At 36.3% G+C, this 20902-nt stretch overlaps 1 protein-coding gene across 1 annotated transcript in view; it reads left to right on the top strand.

Annotated features, from left to right (window-relative positions):
* The window catches only part of LOC148940762 (kinetochore-associated protein 1-like), a 340431-nt gene extending 325221 nt beyond the window's left edge, over positions 1 to 15210 (top strand). The window contains exons 34-36 of the mRNA XM_089105067.1: positions 4111 to 4222; positions 11174 to 11370; positions 15053 to 15210. Coding sequence (XP_088961193.1) covers positions 4111 to 4222; positions 11174 to 11370; positions 15053 to 15130 — 387 coding nt within the window. The 3' untranslated portion in view covers positions 15131 to 15210. The remainder of the gene's footprint in view (positions 1 to 4110; positions 4223 to 11173; positions 11371 to 15052) is intronic.
* The last annotated feature ends 5692 nt before the right edge of the window (positions 15211 to 20902 follow it).

Here is a 20902-nt window from a genome sequence, read left to right as displayed (position 1 = left end):
ATCCTAGTAGGTGTTAAGGTCAGAGTAATGTCAGATGGGAGCGTCTTCAGAATCGTTTTTTTTAGAGAGGGGGTTCTAACTAAGGCAAAACTGTTATATAGCCGGGCCGAGTAAGATTTTACCTACGTTCGTTTGATCTTGAAGGAATTCAAGGTTTCAAAATATTGAGAATCCGCACGGTATACTTAAGGATCAGCAAAAATAGACGCGTGCCTGTCTTCAGCGGCTCCCTTCTTGGCAAGGACGTAACCAGCATTTTTGTTTGGGGGGGATATTTTGGTTGGGGTACAAAGTAAACTTTAAAAACGCATCAAAAATCTGTTTATATGCAGTTTTGTTTTCTAGTCACCATATAGCCATAATCATCTTCTGATGTTTGCAAGGAATCACTTGAAAGCCTTAAAAGGATAATTTAAAAATCTTAATTAGTAAAAATTTGAATTCTATAATCTAAGATTTTGGAAAGACAAGTTTTGTTTCTATTTACTTCAGGTCAACTGCTGTAATTGTAACTTCCAATTGCAGCTAGCTTGGCATTATTTGTTGTCGAACGGGTCAAAAAAAATAATTGTGTCAGTCCAAAATATGCGAAAACTCACGATCATAAAGCTGATTTGTAGATTCTAGTAATCACGTTTAGTTTGTAAGCCTTTTTAACAGAATACCATTGCCTACAGAAAGAGGCTCTGACCCTGCCATTAGGTTTTTAACGGTAATTATACCAAGATTAATATTTATAATGAGTTTCGGAATTTCCTAAAAACCGCCAAACTAAATCATAGCGAGACTTTTGTTGACGTTTACATTTTCTCCCAGAAATTCTTAAAAATTTTGTTGCTGGTAGTTCTTTCATCTTCTAGTTTATTGTCTACAAAGTTATTGTTGTTATGTTCAAGTTTCGTCTTTTCTTCCAATTAGGAAAAATAAACTGAAAATTTTCCCTAAAAGTAAAAAGTGATATTAAAACTCAAAACGAGCACACATTGCCATGAATAAAATAACCTTAAACGAGCAAAAATTACACTGGATAATGAAGCAAGTTTGAAATGAATATAAATTACCACAAACAAATATGGTGTAACCCAAGAGCGGATCCAGGATTTTTTCCGGGGGGGGGGGTTTACTAATTTTTGACTTTTTCGGGGGGATTTTACTAATTTTCGACTTATTTTCGACTCGGTCAAAAATTTCGGGGGGGGGGTTCAAACCGGGTAACCCCCCCCCCCCTGGATACGGCCTTGGTGTATGATAGTATTATATTTAAGACAATCAGTATAGGTTTATTAGTCCAATACGACGTTCATTTTCATGAATGTTTTTTTTTTTAAATCCAGCCTTTGATTTCTTCGAGAACCTCTGAGGAAATTCGGTATCTCTTCTAGATTCCAGGAGTCAACTCTACGGCTTGAGTGGTCCAGGTCAAACTTCGAGGGAAATATGGACCGGGGAATCAAATAGATTTTGAATTTTAACTTGGAATAAACAAGGGGACCTTATCAAGGACAGTAAATGTTGAAAAAAATGCTGTCATATTGATTTTTAGTGCGATTTTTTTCAAAACTGATCTACTTAATATTTCAGGCCATGAAAAAACCTCAATTAGAGTTTAAGAACCAGGGAACCTTAACCAGGAACAAATCTGATTATATTAATTCTTGACGGTCTATTTTTATTTTTTAAACAGTAAAACAGAAGTCCTTTTAATACATGAGCTGGTTGAAATCCGAATAATCTTTGGTTGAGATCCAACAACCCAAGTAGGTAGAGACCCTGATAACTAGAATGGGTGTAACTTCCCCTGCCTCCCAAAGGGACTATGCTGTTCCCCAATCCTCAGGAAAGAAAACTAAGACATTAGGTGTTAACTCTCATCAATTTGGGTTGATATTGAACATTCTCTTCTGAAAATATCCTGATATCAAGAATTCGGTGACTTGGTCCCACTGCAGAGGTTGGATCGGGCGTGGACCCGAAAAAGCATAACTTGGAAATCTTCTTTCACTTTTCCACCAATTTTTGTTGAAATACAACAACCCTCTCTAGTAGGTGTTCTGATTAAAAGAATTAGCGATCCTAGAGAGGTAGGATCGGCTCTCGACCTAGAAAAATTGCAAATAAGACACCAGCTTTTACTTCCCCCCTAGTCTGATTTATATCTGGAAACCTGTTGTGGTACATAAATGGAGATACTCTTCTCCATCGGTCATATAAATATGGAACACCCCCTCTCTCCCTTCCCAAAAAGACAAAACTAGAGTAATTAGCCTGTGTTGATTCCTTCTCGTAAGTATTCTTAAAACAAGAATTGACGGTTTCTTCTCAGCCGCAAAAGTCGGAATATGTCCGAAATTAGAGCTAGTGTCCTTATTTTGCGTTTCCTCGGACTAGCTACTAGGCGATGTTTTGGAATTCGTTCAACAGTGTTTATTCAACAACGGTTAGAATCACATTTACACCAAATCTGTTCATCAGATTGAAAAAAAAATAACAAAGTTGCAACAGTTTTGCAAATGGGTATTTTAAAATTTTTAAAATACTATTTTTCTTACATTGGTTTTGACAAAAAACAGATTGAGAATGAAAACTACCAAACTTCCTATAGTATAGGACATATGCTCAACAAACGAAATTTCTTCGGCAGTTCAAACCCCTACCCCCCCCCCCTTCTGTAGATGTCCCTCTGTAAATATTTGCCAAAGTGTTTGTCTGTCGAGCAACATAGGTCACTAAAATTTCAGCCTGTTGCTCCGTCCTGCCAATTCCAGATTCGGTGCTGCCTTAGTTCAAAACTTCACAGCGCTGGTTCGACTGAAGTACTAAAGCTATATAGATAGCGCTGCCTTATAGTGGCAGCTTCTTAGAGGCCGGTTTGAGAAGAGGCTAGGAAGTGTGGGCCTAGTTTAACTTCGTTTGTTTTTTTAGGAACGAAGGTTTGATTTTCATGCTAAATGAAACTTCTTAAAATTGGTCTAAACACTGCCTTCAGAGCCCCCCCCCCCCGGTGTACATCTTTGATCCGAATTTTCATATCGATTACAAACCTTGCTCGTATGCAAGCTCTTTTAGCCAGCTCCAATATCAATTAGACAATCATATAAATTGTTCCCTGTCGATTCTATATGAACCGGTCTTTCGGCTTGTCTATCTAAGGGGCAGACTACCGACAAGATATTGAGATTCTCTTAAACCCTTTGAAATTTTGCAATTTTTTACTATTAATTTTTTCTTTGGTCATCCGGCTGCAAGAGACCATCCCCTTTTAATCAAAGCGCTATTCGTCATTTTCAGTAATGCACTCTGCACATGTGATTTTCTTCCGGTGCCGATTAATTGTATTAATTTTTTGTTATTTTTTCCCTGTGTATATGATCTAATTTAGCACGGCTCCATCGATATATTTTATTCTTCACCAACAAAATCTTTGGAATTAATTTGTGTCACGTTTTAGAAGAAATGTAAGGTGTTCCAGAGGACGCCATATAATCTTTATGTTGTGCTGTTCAAAATTAAGGATCAATCATACAAGAAAAGTCAATTAGATATCATATGAAACTAAGAGAGGAAAGAAAATAATAAATGAAAAATAAAATAAAAAAAGGTGAGAAAACGAGGATTTTGTCAGCCAGTGTCAAAACATGAAGACGAAGAACAAGTAAATATTTCGACAAGGACCTCCGCCAAGTCGTCCTCAGTGCTAAACAAAAAACAAGAAAAAAAAACAACGAAAATCTAGCCTTTCAAAGTTTACCCGACAACGACAGAACAGACACTGTCGTGGGTAACAGGAGTGTCTGTTCTGTTGTTGTCGGGTAAACTTCGAAAGGTTACTTTTTCGTTGTTTTTTTTGTGTTTTTTTTCTTTTTTGTTTAGCACTGAGGATGACTTGATGCAGGTCCTTGTTAAAATATTTACTTACTCCTCCTTTTCATGTTATTATACTGCCTGACAAAGGCTTCGTTTTCTCACCTTTTTTTATTTTATTTTTCATTTATTGTTTTCTTTCCTCTCTTAGTTTCATATGTCATGTATAGCCAGTGTGGTCTTAGAATGTATTTTCCAATAAAATATAAAATCAGGCTTCTATGCATTAATTTTTATAACTAATTTTAGGTATCATTACTTGAAGACTGCCTTACCTATCTATCAATGGTACCAACTTTGTGGGCTAGTCCGATCTACATAGAAGCTTGGAACCAATATTTGCAACTTGTTCTTAATTCAGGTATTGTTCTCTATAAATATCTATTTTTGGCAAAGTTTCTTGTTAAAAAGCTGTACCGTCTCTAATCTGCCTGGTTAGGGAATGCCTGATGAGTAATAATGCGTGATTTAAAATTTACGACGCTTTTTGGTTTTACGGTTATTGCTCGATAGAACACGCTCTTAAGTGGAAGAGTATCTTCTTTTTTGGCTCTGATCTGTCAGAAATTAGCATAATTCGTCCAAGTAGGTTGTTAACACTATTTAAGCTCTTTTTTTTTACCGAGACAAGGAGATTTAATGAGGTAATTTAGTCAAAAGTATTAATCAAGGATGAAACAGCATAAAGGAGAAAGCGTAGGAAGGTCGACTTGGGATGACAATTTTTATTTCGTAGCTTGAATTGAAAATACCCAGAATTTTTAAAAATTCAGTTTTTTAGGGGAGAAGTAGGCCCTAATATCCACGCCATCTATTCCCCGTGGCACCTTTGCACGTCAGTGGGCCTGCAGAAAATTTCAGCCCTGGTAGCAAGAGGCACTTTTTTCGATTGTGATCCCTCAGCAGCTAAATTCTTATATTCCAGCAATATAGCTTGTTGACGCTATTTTTTTTTCTTTTTTAAATTAGATGCTTGTACGGATTCATGATGAAAAGTACGTTTTAACCTTAAGGACCTTGGGAAGCTTTTCAGCATTTGAGAAGCTAACAAATGCTTAGTTATTTATTTAAGATTTGCCTGATAATCAGTGTTTCCACTTCTCTTTTCAAACAATCTGTAAGACCTTGGCAATATTCCGTAGAAAATCGGTAGATCGCTTTTTGGGATTCTGTAAAATTTCTGTAGGACTGGTTTTCAATCTGTCTTACGTTTTAGCCATATTCGACTGAGAATAGGGTACCACTCCTAAAAGCTCTGAGATTAGATCTATAAGAGCCAGATGCGATTCTAGAAAGAAAAGCGAAATTTTGTTGATCAATTTTTGTCAAAGTTGACTTGGTCTTTTAGGGTACTTTGAAGTTCGAAAAATATTAAAATGTGTTGAATTTTGAAATTATTTTTTGTCGTATTTTGTTCGGATTTTAAAGTTATTTGAACTTAAGACATTTTTCTTTCCCAGTCCCTATTTTTCCCCCAGCTTTTCAGGCTCGGCACAACAGTGACGACACCCTGCTAAGTTAAGGTCAGTGACGATTTTTGGACATAGGTCTTTAACCACTGAGCTTGAGTTGTGATGATAAACCTTTTTTACTGCCATCGCCAAATAGTCATTTACAAACAATAGAGTGCAAACGCAAAGTCGCAGCTCAATTCACATAACTGCAAAAACGTATCAACATTAACACAGCTTTCAAATGCATATACTACATTCCATTCATTTAAATCAAGGAAATTTGCGTTCATTTTGACCGTCCATTTCCCATCGCCGAATAAATGCCGAAAAAACGGTTTAAGACCACTCATCGAAAAGCAATGAAAAAACATTCTAAAAGACTGATGGGAAGCAAAACAGAGTTTCATCATCTGTTTGCTGTTTCGTTATTCCAGTAAAAACAAATGTACAAAAGAGTCTGGAAATCAAAACGATGAAAACGCAGGGATTAAATATTTTGAGCTGAAAAAACGAAAAAGAAAAGTTACATGCCAGGGAGATAAACGGCGGAAACGAGTGCAACTAATATGTTTCTATTGCATGGGTTTTTATGTAAACATTACACCCCGATCATATTGTAGCGTAGGTGCGCTGGAAGACACTACTAATTCTTTTAGCCTCCTTCTAAGGGGCTGGTAAACCGTCAGTTTGTCTGTGATAACTCCTGCTCGTTTCATTCCAACTCTTGTCTAAATCATGGGAGCCAGATTTGCCATTGCCAAGATACTCCTTGTGTCTTTTATTTGGTTCCTTGAACAGGCTGAATAGTCTTTCTGAAGCTACGTTCAAAAATGGCAAATAAAGAAGCATTAGACAAACTTTGTTAAGTGTAGAAATCATTTGTTTCCACAGTGGTCCCTCGCACTTGAAGATGGTTTCCAGTAATCCACGGCTGTCGCTGTTGCGGTTTCATCGTCATTGACACTCTGAATATTCCAACCAATGTCTGTTGAGCCTCAAGGATAGTAAAAATGAAACTTGGTTCTTTAAATTGGCTAAGTGGAAACTTAAATAACCCTGTTTAAAAATAGGAAAACACGGGAACTCAATTTTTGATGAAAAAGACTTCCCTATGCCGTTATGCAGTTCAACACTTAGCGGGTGCCAAATTTGAAAATAAGGAGTGCATGTGAAAAGTCAGCAGAAAATGAGCGAAAAAAATATTTCAACATGAAATTCTAGAAAGTATAACCTCCCTGATTGCTGTGGCAAATTACAAACGCTGCCACTAATTGGCAGTAAACTGGTAAGAAAACAGTGATTGAATGAGCGGAGTTTTTAAGGATGTAACCCTAACATCTTATTACCAAGTAAAAATCGGAAAGAAATGTATACCAAAAGAAAAACATTAGAAAATCCCGGTTGTCAGGTACAAATAGACCTAAGATGGAGCCAGGAGTAAAAAAAATTTCATTCCAATGTCCTTAGTACTTAATGGTGTTTCTCGGCCACCCTGGCGAACAGTGTCTTAGATATGGGGCAAGGGTGGGTGGATGGGATTAGTGACATGTATTTTGGCTCCAATAAAACTAATTTCATCTTAGATGTCATCGTCAAAGCCGACTCTTTTCTGTATCTGAACAACAGCCTCTTTGTAAAACTTGTAAGCTTACAAACAAATTGTTTTAATCCTAGCTCCCCCTTTTGGTTTTCTGGCTGATCAATATTTCAATGAGTATTTCAATTAAATTTAGGACCATCATAATACAAAACTTGCAGCAGAAACTAGATGAAACCTTATGGAAAGTACAAGAACAACTATTTTAATGTAAAATTCAGTTGTGTGAACCTAGGGCTATATATTGCTGGTAATTGTTTTAGATAGATATCATTTAGAGCTCCTGATGTTGTGTAAAAAGAGGTGATTAAAATGTGAAACTAAGGGAAGTTAATGAATAATTGTAACAACTCTCTTTATCCTGAAAACGGCCAGATGCTTCGTCTTCTAGGCTAAAACAAAATGCTTCGTCCTGAAGGCTAAACTAGCCTGCTTGTGGACCACGGCTGCTTCAGCTTTAAGATTTTTGGACTGCTATTAAATTGAGGTCTTTAGATGTCATTTTTCTAAAGAACAAGGATAGTTTTTTAAACCATTTTTGTGACTTACCTAAAAAATGGTGTCAAAACAAAAAGAATGACATCATTTTTTTTTCTCTTTTTTGTGGCTATGTGATAGAACATGAAACTTTAATTATTGTGAAGGCCTGAGTCGTAGATGTGAAAAATTGTGTACCGACGCCATTACTGATAAACCAGAGATAAAACATTCTCTAAAGCACAAAATAACCAAAGCACAATAAAACCAAAGGCTATTGCTAATGAAATACTTCTCTTTTCATATTTTTCAAGAAAATAAAGATTCTGTCTCTTCTTTTCCTCTATCGATGGTCAAGATCAGTCTCGTGAAATAGTTCATCTCGTAAAAAAAAGAAATATCTTTCATTATGTATGATTTTATTTTGTAAAAACAAAATAGAATACTAATGAATATCAGAATCTGGATATCAGAAGCTGGATATAGCCTCAAATCGTTGACAAAAAAATATTTATCGTATTACACCCCTTTTTGGATCATATTAGCTGCATAACATCTAGTTATACCAAGTTTGAATCTGCTGCTATGAAATATATATTTTAACTGTTGTTTGTTGTATATAGGTATTTATTTTAGAGGGCTCAATTTTGAATGGAGGTGGAGGCAGATAAAACAATAAAACAACAAAAACTGGTTAGCTACATTAGAAATGAAGGAAATCATGGGAAATTCTAGTGCCCTTTGCGCACTATGTTTGTGCATTGGATCAAAGTGCAACATCGAATTAAGTTTTTCTTCAAATACTCTTGTCTCGGCGTGCCAACCTTAAGAAAACTGGGTCGAGCTATGTGCGTTCGTGCTTTTCTTGCCGGTTGGACAATGGGGAGTACAATACGATAAAGTTCTTTGTTGTAGAAAACAGCCATCGACGTTACATCAAACGTCTCACTAATAGAACGGAGAAAATCGTGTGGAACGACTGAATCTGCTCTATTAGCCTTATTCTGGATCTTTTAGAGTAGTGCCAGCGACGATTTCGGAGTGCCGTCAAATAGCAGGTAATCCATACTCGGTGATGGGTCTGATGAAAGAGTTGTAAAGGGGGATAATCGAGCCGAGCGGTAGAAGGCTTTGCAGCGAAGGATGACCCCCAGCTTTCTTGCTCAGTTTGTTTTTGCCCGATAGAGGTGGGTTTTTCAAGAGAAATTTGTAGAGAAATGGATTCCGAGGTAATGAAGCTCGTCAGCTTACTTTATAGCTTCATTCATAAAGATGAAATTGGGGTGTATGTGTGGTACTTTTGATCGAGGGGTCATCAGCTCTGTTGTTTTTGATGTATTGAAACTACCCATCCAAGCTTCGGACCACTTTTCAATTTTTAAAACACCCGTTAGTAGGAGCAGGAAGGGTTGTATTGGGCCTCTACGTATTGGGCTGACCCCATGTGTCGTGGCTTCATCGGCAAAGTGATACAGAGGGCATTGAAGATTATATCCCATGTCATTTATATAGAGAATGAAAAGCGTAGGTCCCAATATACTACCCTTGGGTACTCCTGCCTTTATCTGATGTTCGAAGGGCGTAAACCCGTCAAGAACAACCCGCAGTAAACGATCAGAAAAAAGCTCTCAATCACCTTTAACAGACACCCTCTGACACCATGCGTGTTAATTTTCTTCAGTGGGCCATGATGCCATACTCTATCGAAAGCTTTAGTAATGTCGAATGAGATTAACCTGATGTCGTATCCATTTGCTAGAAGTTCTATCACTCAATATGTTTGATCATTAAGCAGTTAAGCTTTGAACGCTTCCAGTAGAATCCATATTGGTGGTCGCCTAAAAGGTCATTTGACGTCGGATACTGATAAAAGTGAATGATTGGAAACCCTCTCGTAAACTTTCCCAATGCAGGAGAGGAGGATAATAGGCCTCTATGAGCCTACGCTTATTGGATTGTCATCTGGTTTAGGTATAGAAATAGCATAGTTAGATTTCCATATGTGTGGAAAGGTTCCAGAGGAAAATAAAGCTGCAAAAGCAATAACAAAGGTTCAGACAATTTGGCACTGTAGGATTTCATGACAACATTAGGTATACTGTCAGGACCCGTGGATTCGGTCACATTAAGACTGCAGAATGCGAAGGACTTTAGGAGTGGAACAGTTCACACGATCAAGTATAATACCGGTTCGACCAGGGAAATCGGGAACGTATTTACTGTCGTCAGCTAGATTTGAGAATTCGGCAAACACCTTGGCAAGAGCTTCGGTTTTTGCCTGTGGCTCTTAAACGGTAGTCCCGTCGCTTATATATAGGGAATTGAAGTTCCTTTAAATTACGGTAAAGCCTCTTTGACAACTCTTCGTCTGCTCTCAGCAGAGATATTTTGGAGCTTGGTAGCAAATTTATTTTTGTACTGAACCCGTGATTGCCGAATCGTGTGAATTGCGTCTTTACGGGCTTTTATGAAATCAAGTCTCTCCTTTTCGCTCTTTGGGAAGAGCCATCGCTTGTGTGCCTTTTGTTTTGCTCGGATAGCCTCTTTGCAATGGATGTTGAACCAAGGTTTGTCCTTGCTGGGCACCTTGATTTACTTCGATGGGATATAACTTGCGATACAGTTGACTATGGTCTGCAAGTATTTTCTTGCGAAGCTTCTCAGGCTCTTCACGGAGGAAGGTTCTCCAATGTTGAGAAGCAAGTGTGTTACTTCATCCATCCTAGTCTCCTCTTTTTCTATTGCCAGATTTGTCGCTCATGCTTTACAGGGGGAGGAATACGAAAATTTCCAAGCGTCATGACGGTAACGTGGTCCCTTGTGAAGGCATGATCCTCAACCTTAAAGGAATCTGGGTAATCCGTAAGAAAGAGGTCAAGACAAGATGATTTGTTTGGGCTATGGTAGGTATCATATTCAACTGGGACTAGGAGGAAATTCCCGTCTTCCCGCCTCTCTGGGAGGAGATTTACCTTTTTGTTAGAACCTAAGTTATCTTACCACACAGAAAATCTGTTAGGTACAATAGACGAGCTTTAATAAATTTTGGAATAACAGCAAGTGCCGTCAATTCACGAAAATTTAGGGTGGGGGGATTTTTAAAATGTACGGGGAAAATTTTTTGTTTTTCAATTTTTTAATGGAAATACAAAAAAAAAAACATTTTTCAATGAAAATACCCTTACTAAAAAGGTACTTTCAAAATTGGAGGGGTTGGGATCTAGGAAGCACAAGGTTCCAAGCAATTTACCAAGGCGGAGAACAAGTCCAAATCGGGAGCCAAAAATTGAAGCTTGTACAAAAGAGACAGATCATACAGGTCAGACCCCTCCTTACCAGTTTGGTTGCTACGGAGCCATACGCTATGGTGAACGTTAAAACCTTCTTGGGGAATGATGGCAGGCTTGCCCCGAATGTACTCCCTGTGATCACAGAATTATTTGGAAGGGTTACTCTAACGAACAAAGCTGCTTGGGCTGCTGATTTTGGGAGATTCAGACATCAGTAGGATATATGGCTCCTCCATATTTCGCATTGTCAGTGCGTACTCGGTCTCACCTGAGGAGCATATATCCCTCAATGACAGAACTAATGCTCGTTATCTCGTGATTGAGATTGGTTTCAGTAATGCACATGATAGATAGTTTGACAGAGTTCACCAAATAAAGGAACTGGCCAAATCTATTACTGAGAACTCGTACATTGCAGTGGGCTACAGTAAACAAGTACGATGACAGGGGTGGATGACAGGGGTGGTAGTAGATTAATATTTTATCCATTTCAGCTAACCTCAGTAGCAACTGGAATGAAGAAGAAGAATTTAAAATTGCCAACCGTTTGGGGCTGATCCTGCAATGTCCAGATTTGGAAAAAATCAACTTCAACGAGCTGATCCAACTGGCGCTTTTCTGCCCTGAGCCAGCATTAGCCCTAGTCCTTCTTCCCTATGCCCCTGAAGAAGTTCGCAGTCAAGCTCTACAAGTAATATATAAAGCTTCTTCATTTGTTTTTTCGACAGAGGTCGTAACCAACAAGATGTGGTAGTTTAGTTTTTTATTTGAATCGGATTTAATTATGGTAAAGAATTACTACCAAGACTAATAATTATATAATCACTGTTAATTATCAGTCGACGACTTTTACTTTTTTTGAAACAAAAATGGAACTGGCTGTCTTCAACTAATTTTTCAGTGTATAATTTAAAAATAATAATATTAAAGCTGTACCACCTACAGTTTTATTTTTTGTTATGACTATCTTACCAGTACTGAAAGAAGCTGAAAAGTATTTTAAATATATTTTTAATTATACTATTTCCATCAATTTATAATGGACTCCCATTGTGTTTCAGATGATATACATATTTTAAACAAAGCAGAAGATCAAAACATTATATTAACAGAATTGAATTATGTTACTTTATTCTTTTATAGGGCCTGAAATCTTCTTCTTTAGAAACCAGTAATAGTCACCCAGCATTGGTAGGTCACAATGACTTTGACATGGAGTTTTTAGAGTCCTAATGTCCTGATGGAACATTTACTCTTGTTCTTCACCAACCATGTCGAGATTTTGTAAAAAAAAAAATTCAAACGTGAATGAAAAAGGATATTTCGAGTGGCATTTGACACCCCATGGCTTGATATGACTTAAGAAGCTTTTATATCAAGATTTTATATTTTTGTCCTTCTTGACGATAAATAAAAGTTCAAATAGGGATAAAATCCTTTTAATAGACAGTGTTTCACAAACAGTAATAGAAATTCAGAAAAAATACCAGATATTTCGACGGTCACATATGCAGTGACCGTCGTCAGTAGTGACCTTTTACTACTGATGACGGTCACTGCATATGTGACCGTCGAAATATCTGGTATTTTTGTGAATTTCTATTACTGTTTGTGAAACACTGTCTATTAAAAGGATTTTATCCCTATTTGAACTTTTATTTATCGTCATGGAAAGGCAGTGTGGTCTCCGAAATTATCTTGTCCTTCTTGTTTCCTAAAAAAAATTATCACCTTCATAAATGATTTCCAAGGTGCTAATTCCTATTGATTTAACTTTTGTTTTGAGTTGTAAATCACTTTTCTGATTTGAGGTCCAATAAAATGCCTTCTTTAAGCTTAGCTTCACTTGATTGTGGAACAAGTCTTTTTAAATATTTAAATCACACCTCTTCTTTGTCCATATCTTTCACAATTTGTTTCAGAAGCCCTTAATGTGATGTGGACGAGGAAGAACTTTTTCCGATTCAATGAGAGGATTTTACTTAATATTGCTATTTTCAGGCTGAAAAGATATTCTGTTTGGCTTTTCATTTTTTTTAAAATGATGTTCTTATGCACGGCTATCGCAGAAGCAGAAAAAGCAGCAATATTCTGTAAACCCACCTTGAAGACCCATCTATATGACTAGGATCTTTAAATCACCACAAATTTGCCAATTTAATTTTTATACCAAATTGCATCTAGAATTGCTACCATGTTTGTCTGAGTTTTTTTTTTATCGAAGTTGAATAAGCACTGGTATAGATGGTTCCCATTGTGAAGTAATACAGCTTTTAAGCTATATTTGGAAGAATCTATAAAAAAAGGCCATACTGGCGGTTCATGCTTAATATGTAGATCCATCGTTAATCCATTTATATCAGAACAAAGACAAACCAAATCTTCAATTCTATAAAAATCTGAGTAAGAGACATTTCTTGTTTGGAAATATACAACACTTGGTCCGTCTACCACCACATTTCAATCTTGCAATCTAAAACAGAAAAGTTTCGCCTTGTGTTTCCATTTGCCTAGATCTCTCACCAAATCATTGAGTTCAGATTGAAGGATAAAATTTGAGTTCATTCAAATTCTCAGATCTAAGGTTAGGGTCAAAATTATCATCTTTTCCTATATCAGTTTAGGATGCGTCATCACTGTCACTTACCTCTTGAATGTCGATATATTTCCAATTCAATGATGAAGATGGTGGAGATAGGCCTTCGCCATGAGGAACATGTCAGAGTGCAGATGGTGTTTTATTCAATTTTATATATTTGCTTTTTTGAATATCCTTTTCTGTTCTTTAGACAGAAGTAACGGTCACTAAAATGATTTGAAGGGTCCCATTACACCGTAAGAATAGAAAATGGCATAGAATTTCTGATACCTTTCATCCACAGAATAAGAGCCACATTACAACTTACACAGCACACGTGATGGGCCCAACTTTTATCTTGGTCACCAACTTTGGACCCGAAATACAAAAAAATAAGCTATTTTCTCTTCTTGCGATAAATTTCTTCCTCGTAATTTTATTATAAAACGTCCACAAATATAACAAAATTTTTCGAGTGTAGTTTTGCAACGTCTATGCAGAGAACTTGCCATTTTCGATATGAACTATTAAAGCACACAGCCACACCTAACAAAGAATTTTTGTATTTTCTATTGCTATTTCCAGCTTTTATGAAGCCGAAAGTAGCTGTATGAGGAGGGGATTTGTTTTGACTTGGAGCTTAGGGGTGTAGATATGTGCTGGGGTGGGGTGAAGGTGAATGATCGACTATTTTTCAGTATAGAGAGAGATATTGTTGCCTTAAAATATCGTATTTTCGGGAAATATTAAATGCAGCAACAAAATATAAAAATAAAATGTAAAAACAAAATGTAGGTATGTTTAATTGGTTTTCAGTGACAAATCCGCAGCAGACATGTATTGGTCCTATTTTTTTGCATGAGACATTGATGAAATTACTTTTTTTTTTTCACTGTGTATATTTTCTTATAATGAATGCGTGATAAAATTAATCTGCCAGTATAGTAGGTGTCTTTAATACTTATATTTTAGCCAGTGTAATTGGCCAATAGGACTTTCCTCATAGATAAAGAGCACACTGTACGAACTATACCACTTTGTTTTCTTGTGAGATTATAGATGGCGATGGGATTCCTTTTGACTGTAGAAAAATACATATTCTGTTATATTCCAACAAAAGGTCTAGAATCAATACGAGAGTTATTCGCAATGGCGGTAGCAAGAAGAAAGTTCCAACAGACGCTGGAAATGCTGGTAAAATACTCTTGTGGCAAAATACTATAGAACTTGCATAAAAGATGGCATACATGTGTATGTATGCCATCTTTTATGAATTTAGTCTCATAGACTAAACATCTTTAGTTCAATGAGAAAATAACTAATTTTTTCATAGATAAAAAAAAGCCGAAAATGATAAAAGATGGAACTCTATTTCGCATGTTGAGAAAAAAAAACAAATCACCAACCTTATCAAAAACCTAACCAAAAAATTTGGATTGTCATATTCTTTAATATCTCTTTTTTGTTAGGCTTGAAATTATGACTCTGACACAAAAAAAACACAATCCTTGTGTTATTGTCCATAAAAAAAACTTGTTCAACAAAAATGAATCTTCTTTCTCTCGAAAAATTCATATTTGATCAAAATAAAGTTAAAATTTAGTGATTCTGTCAAAAAATTTGATGAAGAATTGGAATTTCTGTTTGTTATTTACAGTCATTAAGAACAGCTTAGCTAGATGACGTCGCCATTCCCTGACCTACTTTCTAGCTTTGATTTTCTTGATTTTACCCGTGTTTTTTAACTAAGAAATCTATTTTTCAATATTTTTACTAATCTGTATTACTTTTTCAGGAGCTAGGATTTGTTCGAGATGAAACATATTTAGAAGAAAAGAGAAACATCTACTCTAGCCTTGGATTGCCACTTTAATGCTTCCTTTATTTTACATTTGAAGCAGATTCTTTTGTTAATTGATTAAGTTCTGATAAATATAAATAACTATCCTCATTTTTATGTGACACTGTAATGGGAATGCTACTTGCCGCCCCAAACTATTTTATTATTAAGCTATTATTCAGTCAACCGTTCAGTAAATCCACCATTTGGGTAATAAGAAGTGGCAACAGTTCCGATTGCCCCTTCGGAACATGACAGCCAAATTGTCTGTCGTATTCCGTTAAAACCAAAATTCTAGAGATAAGACTGCCATCTAACATAAAATTTTCTGTTCTTTTTAATGTTCTACGTGGGGACTCGTTGCGACCCTCTGTTACTTAGCAACAAACAATTCAATCAACAAGAAAATATTAGCAACAAACTTGATGGTTTATAAGTCATGTTCTATTAGAACAGTGGCGCTATTTCTTCAAAATCCGGAGGGAGGGGGCAAATCTAGAGCCAATTAAAATGAACCATAGAATACCATAAAGGTAAAGATATACTAAAAAAGACTGACCTGTTTCTCTGGATGCTTGAATTATGCAGGCTTATCTTAGTATTGACAATATTTTCCTACAGAAAGTAAATTTCGGCTGGGGGCGGGGGGCAAACTGGACCCAAAGGCCCAAGGAAAAATATAAATAAAATACCGTTTTCCCCGAAAATAGGGCCTGACAAAGGGCCCTTTCCTTTTTTTAATCGCTTGAAACTTAAAACTATAAGTCCCTGAGTCAAGGAGGCCTTATGCATAAACATGATTTTACTCTGGGGCATGCCCCCCCCCCTTGATAATGGGATCAGAAAAAGGGTAATTTTTTCGTTTGGCTTAAGACTTTTATGCTTAAGTCCTTGGGGAAGGTGGACCCCAGTGCACAAGTAAAAGTTTAAAAAAATTATGGTTCCAATGAAAATGGTGCACGAATAAGGATCAAAATTGGTTTTGGTCGAGAATTTTTTTTTTCTGATCGGTTTGAAAATTTCAAGAATTGTTGCCTTAGGAAAGCCGTTCAAAAATTTTTTTAAAGGTTGAATGGTGTGAGTGGGGCCTGAAGTGGGCCAAAAAACTTGTTTTGTCTGGTCTGTTTGAAGCCAATAGGCGGAAGTACCTGAGATAAAAAGAAATTCATGTAAAAAACAAAATTAATTTGGAGGTACAATCCTGTCAAAAATAAGGTACAAAACCGCCAAAATCTTTTTTGTCTTATCAGTTCAGAACTTATGTTCATAAGTTGTTGGGTGAAGAGGACCCCATTCTACAAGAAAAATAGGAGAAAAAAAATATCGGCTTTCCCAAAAAAGTGTCAAAAAACTTTTGTTCTCTCTAGATGGCATGAAACTTGCATTTGTGAGTTCACAAAAAGAATAATCTAGACTGGAAACGGGGGTCCCAAAAACTGTACCAGATAAAGTTAAAAACATTGGTTCATCAATAAATCAGTCCTAAAAAGGGTCGGAAAGCTTTTTTTCTGAACAGCCTGAAATTTGAAATCGAGAATCCCGGCCAAATGGACCGTAACGTTAAAGACAAACTTAGTTTGGAGGCAGGGGTCCCCTCAAAACTGTATCCCAAAAAGAGCCAATATTTTCTATTGGCTTGTAAATTTTAAGGATCATTGCCTGGTCTAAAGAGACCATAAATTTTTGTTTGGAGGGGATATTTTGGGGCCCGGAAATGGGCCAAAGAGTTGTAGTCCCCAATCATTTTTTCAAACTTATAGCTGCAAGTCCGCGGGCCCAGAGGAACCTACTATAAAACAAATTAGGTTGGGCATGTGGTCCTCCAAAAGAAGGGCCAAATTAAAACATATATTCTTAAGTCCTTGGGTTAGGAGAACCCAATCAACAAGAAAAGAGAGAGAGAGAGAGAGAGAGAGAGAGAGAGAGAGAGAGAGAGAGAGAGAGAGAGAGAGAGAGAGAGAGAGAGAGAGAGAGAGAGAGAGGACCCGGGGTCAGAAAATATTAAAACAAATTTTGATTCTCCGGAAAATGGGGCCTTAAATTGTGCTAGTAAGCTTTTTGCTTTGAAAGGCTTAAAACTGTAATTGGTAAAGTGTGCCGTTTTTTTGAAAAAAAATTTAGTTTGGAGGCATCAGCCCCTTCAAAAACGACTCCCGGAAGAGGGCCAATTTTTTAATTAACCTGAACTTTCATAGACCGTTTACTTAGCTAAGGGGACAGTACGTTTTCCTTTGAAGGAGGGGGTAGGAGTCCTGAAATAGGCCAACAAATTGTTTTACCTGAACAGTTCAAAACTTGCTATAGGAAGTCTCCAAGCAAAGATTAACATAGTATAAAAAAGTTAGTTTGGGGGCATGGCTCCCCCAAAAATGGGACCCGAAAAAGGCTCAAAACTTCTTTTTCTGATCATTTTAAACCTTAAATTCATAAATTCTTGGGCTAAAAAGACCCAAATGCAAAAGAAAAAGAAGAACAAAAATATTAGCTCCCCCAGAAATGAAAATATTTTCTTTTTTGTCTGAAGGCTTGGAACTTATTCACCCGGAAATATTTGAAGTGAAGGGACTCCAATTTACAAAAAAAATAATTAAACTTGGAGAATGAGCCTCCTAGAAATGAGCCAAAAACTGTTTTTGATTGGTTTGAAACTTATTCTGAAATTCCTTAGGCAGATTTGCAAAAACCTTAGTAAAAACGAGAGTGTTCAAAACAAAAAACGGCTCTAGTTGACAAAAGAAAAAATTTTGGTTTGCCTGGAAACTATGCCCCAAAAAAGGCTAGCATATTTTTACTTGAACTGATTGAAATTTAAAACTGTAATTCTCTGAGCAAGTTCTGTTATTAAAAAACTATAAAACAACATAGACTGGCGGAGTGTTTTCCCTCCAAAACAGGGGCTTATTAAGAGGCCAAAAAACTCTTTTTCTCGATTGGCTTGAAACTTTCAATGATTTTTGTAAAAAAAAGGGGAAATCTAATTTTGTCGGGAGAGGGAGGGTGTTCGAGTGCCTGGAAATAGGCCGTAAACTTCTTGTCCTCCATCAATTTAAAACTTTTAAGCGGTAAGTCCCCTTGCAAAGAAGAACCTAGTGTAGAAAAATATGTTAAGCCGATTGGGGCCCTAAAAGAGCCAAATAATTTTTTTTCAAACGCATACTTTGAAAACTATAAATAAGTATTTCGTAATCAGCTTTAAGGTTACATGTAGCCAGGATAAAAAGAACCTTATTGAAGACAAAAATTTTGAAAAATCAGGTTGCATCGATTCGTGGCATCAGAAAATAAAGCAATATTTTTTGTAACCCTCCTATAATCTAACACTCGACATAGCATATCGATTGCATGGTCAAATGTGGTTTGTTCTTGAAATATGTTTTAGACTAAGTTTGCTTGAATGAAAGCTATAAAAATTCCCTATTGGTGTAAAAATAAGTCAAGTTCAAGCTGCGGTAATCTGAATTTACCAACGATGCAGAATTGAACTTATTCCTGACTCCCAACTCTAAGTCTTAGCTATTCAAATAAAAATCAATAGGCTACAGTAAGTACCAGAGATGTAATTTTATTTAAGGAAAGTCAGGGGCGTCGTTTGGGGGTGGCAAGAAGGGGGGCAGTTGCTCCCCCCCAATAATTTGGAGAAAAAAATATTATACATCCCATGCCCATTGACTATCCTGATATGAACCCCTCTCCCCCCCCCCAGTAAAAATTCCGGAGATTCGTCCCTGAGGGATGTAGACACTTAAAGACAAAGTTTGAAACTAGTTTTGGCTTTATCGTATTGTGACGCCTAAATTGGGCCTAAGATTTGTTTCTTCTCTGATAGGCTTCGAACTTACAAGGAATTTAGACGATACATGGTAGACTGCGATGATGACAAAGCATTTTGAAGTTTGGTTAGATCAATGTGTGGCACCTGAAATTCAGCCAACTAATTTTGTTTTTTCGGCTTGGCTTAGTCTTGCATGGCTTGTAGACAAGGACAAGAGGACAACAATGCAGACACAAACTATTGAAAACAGTTTTATACTTTGATTAGTTACGTCCAAAATAATCGTAAATTCCTTTTGTTTCTTATCACCTTGATTTTTTAATTAAAATCAAGTTGATGGACTGTGATGAAAAAGTTGAGAGGCATGTCTAATTGAAAAAAAAACAAAAAAACAAGACAGATAGTCTGAGTGAGAGGCAAAGCTGGCATTAGCATTTTCCCCTCTGGGCACATCAAACCTAAGAGGAGAAATTAATTTCAGTAAAGTTCGATTGTATCGATTCTTGACACCACAAATGAGCCAAAAAATTTTTTTTCTCCGATCGGTATGAAACTTTCAGGGTAAATATGCTGGACCAGAGTGACCTTAATGAGGACAATAAACTCTGGAAGAAGAATTTGGTTGTATTGATTCTTAGGATAAAAAATTAGAGTTTTGGTCACTTATTGGTCTGAAAATTTTGCGGCATGTAGACTGGATCAAGGGAACCTCCATGAAGACGAAAATTATGGAGACAAATCTGGTTGCATTGATTTGAGAGATCGGATTTTTTGTTTTCCAATGACAACAGAGCTGTGCTTGAGAGATTAAACAAAAAAAGAGCTACAACAAGATAGTACATGAAACGATTCTTTTTTTTGTAAACTGTTGGACTAAGATACGTTTATATTCGTGGACATCTACAGGATGGCTTAGCTCTGTAGAACACAAAAAATTATGCAAATTCTCAATCCATATGAATTAAAATTGTTCTCCCCATCCATGAAAAATTTGATCGTTAATGAATCATTAAGAAAATTATTTCACAAATATTTTGACTGAATATTCAAATTTTGCCTATAATTTTAATTACAATTCAATATTTTTGTTCTTAAGGTGGAGAACTAAAAAGAAAACTTTACAAATATTCCTGCAATTATCCAATGATAAATCTCTGTCAATTAAAATACGAACAGAAATAATTTAAAAAGATATTTTTCAAAAAAGAAGTTCTCAGAGAAAAGTAAAGAGCCATGTTAAAACCTAAAACAAGCAGAAACAAAGTCATATAATACTTCAAGTTTAGAACGAACAGAACCTATGAATGAATTAATAAAATACAAAATGAATTCAAATTGAAATGAATAATCACATAAAACATAAAAATACCAGATATTGTTATGGGCGGATAGATTATCAGAAATTTTGTCCGACTTGTAAAAATTGACAAAAATCCATAGAATTTTTTTTATGCGTTTTGTAAAGCTTTTTGTTACCTGTCTCCTTTCCTCTCGCTGTTAAATCTCGCCTAATGCGTATAGGCGTTTTAAATTAGATGAGCGACAAACATAACAAAGCTTAAAATGTAAGGGATTGAATATATAAATCATCCTTCTCGGGGAAAAAAAAACTTAACCTTCTCGGAAAAAATTAAGTTTTTGCATATAGGAACGATACAGGGCTTTTGAACCTCATAAACGGCTTAATTGTATTACTTATCACTTCGTATAGACGGCGGAGGGGGAGTGGGTTGAACTATCTCTTTTTCTAGAGTTAAAAATCTTTTGGTACTGTTCTATTAGCTGTAAAACACGCAAGATATTGTATAGCGAACATGATAAAACAAACTAGTCAAGCAGGTTCTTTTAATGGAGAATTCCTATGCCGAGCATTGCAAACAGTGGTTTCTCACGCCTTTTACAATATTTAAACTGTAGTTTTTTGGTGTTGTAGGGGCATAAAAAGGTACATAGGTTAGGTTACGTATTTAATATATGCTATGCTTTACCCCCACCCCCTGATGTGCAAATATATAGCCGAAATTTGTTTCTAA

This window comes from Artemia sp. Qi Xiang Cuo, chromosome 19, assembly GCF_049724085.1.
Source record: "Artemia sp. Qi Xiang Cuo chromosome 19, ASM4972408v1, whole genome shotgun sequence".
Classification (NCBI taxonomy): Eukaryota; Metazoa; Arthropoda; class Branchiopoda; order Anostraca; family Artemiidae; genus Artemia; species Artemia sp. Qi Xiang Cuo.
The sequence above is the reverse complement of the archived record's forward strand: the minus strand, read 5'-3'. Positions and strand labels throughout refer to the sequence as shown.